Here is a 1,204-nt window from a genome sequence, read left to right as displayed (position 1 = left end):
TCAGGGCCTCCAGCCTCCAGGAGGAGGCCATGAGGGTTGGGCTGGGCCGTGGGGGGCGGAGGTGGAGGGGGCGGTGGACTCTTTTGCAAGAAGGCGCCCAGCTCCTTGGCACCTGCCCCATAGTGGACGACAGAGGTGGCCAGTCCCTCGGGGGTCTCGCCGCCCCGCTCTGGCCCTTTCTTCTTGTCCTTCAGCCTCCCCAGGCCCAGCTCCAGGGCTGCAGTAGCACCCTCGTCCAGGCTGGCGCTGGTGCGGATGACACTCTGCAGGTGGTACCTCTGGGGGTCTTCCTTGGCCAGCTCGTAGGGAGTGCCTGGTGGTCCCCCTGCCCCACCACTACCCCCAAGTCCCTTGGAAGCATCCGCTGCCCCCTCCTCGCCCACCAGGCCCTCTGCCCCTGAAGTCCGCGGCGGGCTGGGTGCCTGCAGGAGGTGCTGGATAAGGAACTCCTCATCCTCAGTACGCTCAGCCGGGGGGCCACCAGGGGCCAGCAGCTCAGAGCCGTCTCCTTTGCCCTTGTAGCCACCTGCTCCGGCTGCATAGCTGCCGGCTCCAGGGGGTGCCAGGAACGGGGCTGACGCTAAGACTGAGCTCAGGTATTTGCCGGGGGCTCCCGGAGAGCCCACTCCAGGTGGACGACCGGCAGCAGGTGGTGACTGGAGTGGACGGATGATGTGAGAGGGGCTGGCCTCCCCACCACCTCCCAGGGAGCCGGGTCCCCAGCCACCTCCATGGCCCGAAAGCGCTGGGGAATGGCCAGTGCTATAGCTGAGTGAGGGACTGGCCGTAGGCAGACCCTGCGAGTGGGCAGCAGGCCCTGGGTACGGCTCTCCCTGTACCCCATACAGCTGCCCCTGCAGTTGGTCAGGGGAGTAGCTCTGACATGTGGCTAGGCCAGAAGGCGGAGGGCCACTGGGGGGCTGCGGGGGACCCCCCGAGTAGCTGGGGCCTTTGCTCAAGTCCTGTGCCTGACCCCCTCCAAAGCCTTGCCCGTAGGCCTGGGGTCCCAGGAGCCCTTGGGGCTGACCAGGGGAATAGGCCTGGCCCCCAGCCCCACCGCCCCCAGAAGCCTTCCCCGTGGCATATGCTGCTGCTGGTCCCCCCAGGCTCTGGCATTTGGGTGTGGCAGTGGATCGGGGCGGCGGGGGCCTGGTGGCACCCCCTGCAGTGGCTCCATAGCCACCTTTGCCTGTCTTATAACCGG

At 67.7% G+C, this 1,204-nt stretch overlaps 1 protein-coding gene across 1 annotated transcript in view; it reads right to left on the bottom strand.

Annotated features, from left to right (window-relative positions):
• Nucleotides 1-1,204, bottom strand: part of Prr12 (proline rich 12) — a gene marked incomplete at its 5' end in the record, with an annotated part of 23,617 nt that overhangs the window by 20,181 nt on the left and 2,232 nt on the right. Inside the window, one exon of the mRNA XM_033766019.1 lies at nt 8-1,198. Within this exon, the coding sequence (XP_033621910.1) occupies nt 8-1,198 (1,191 nt within the window). The remainder of the gene's footprint in view (nt 1-7; nt 1,199-1,204) is intronic.

This window comes from Fukomys damarensis, unplaced genomic scaffold, assembly GCF_012274545.1.
Source record: "Fukomys damarensis isolate Sample0158 unplaced genomic scaffold, DMR_v1.0_HiC HiC_scaffold_19, whole genome shotgun sequence".
Taxonomy (NCBI): domain Eukaryota; kingdom Metazoa; phylum Chordata; class Mammalia; order Rodentia; family Bathyergidae; genus Fukomys; species Fukomys damarensis.
The sequence above is the reverse complement of the archived record's forward strand: the minus strand, read 5'-3'. Positions and strand labels throughout refer to the sequence as shown.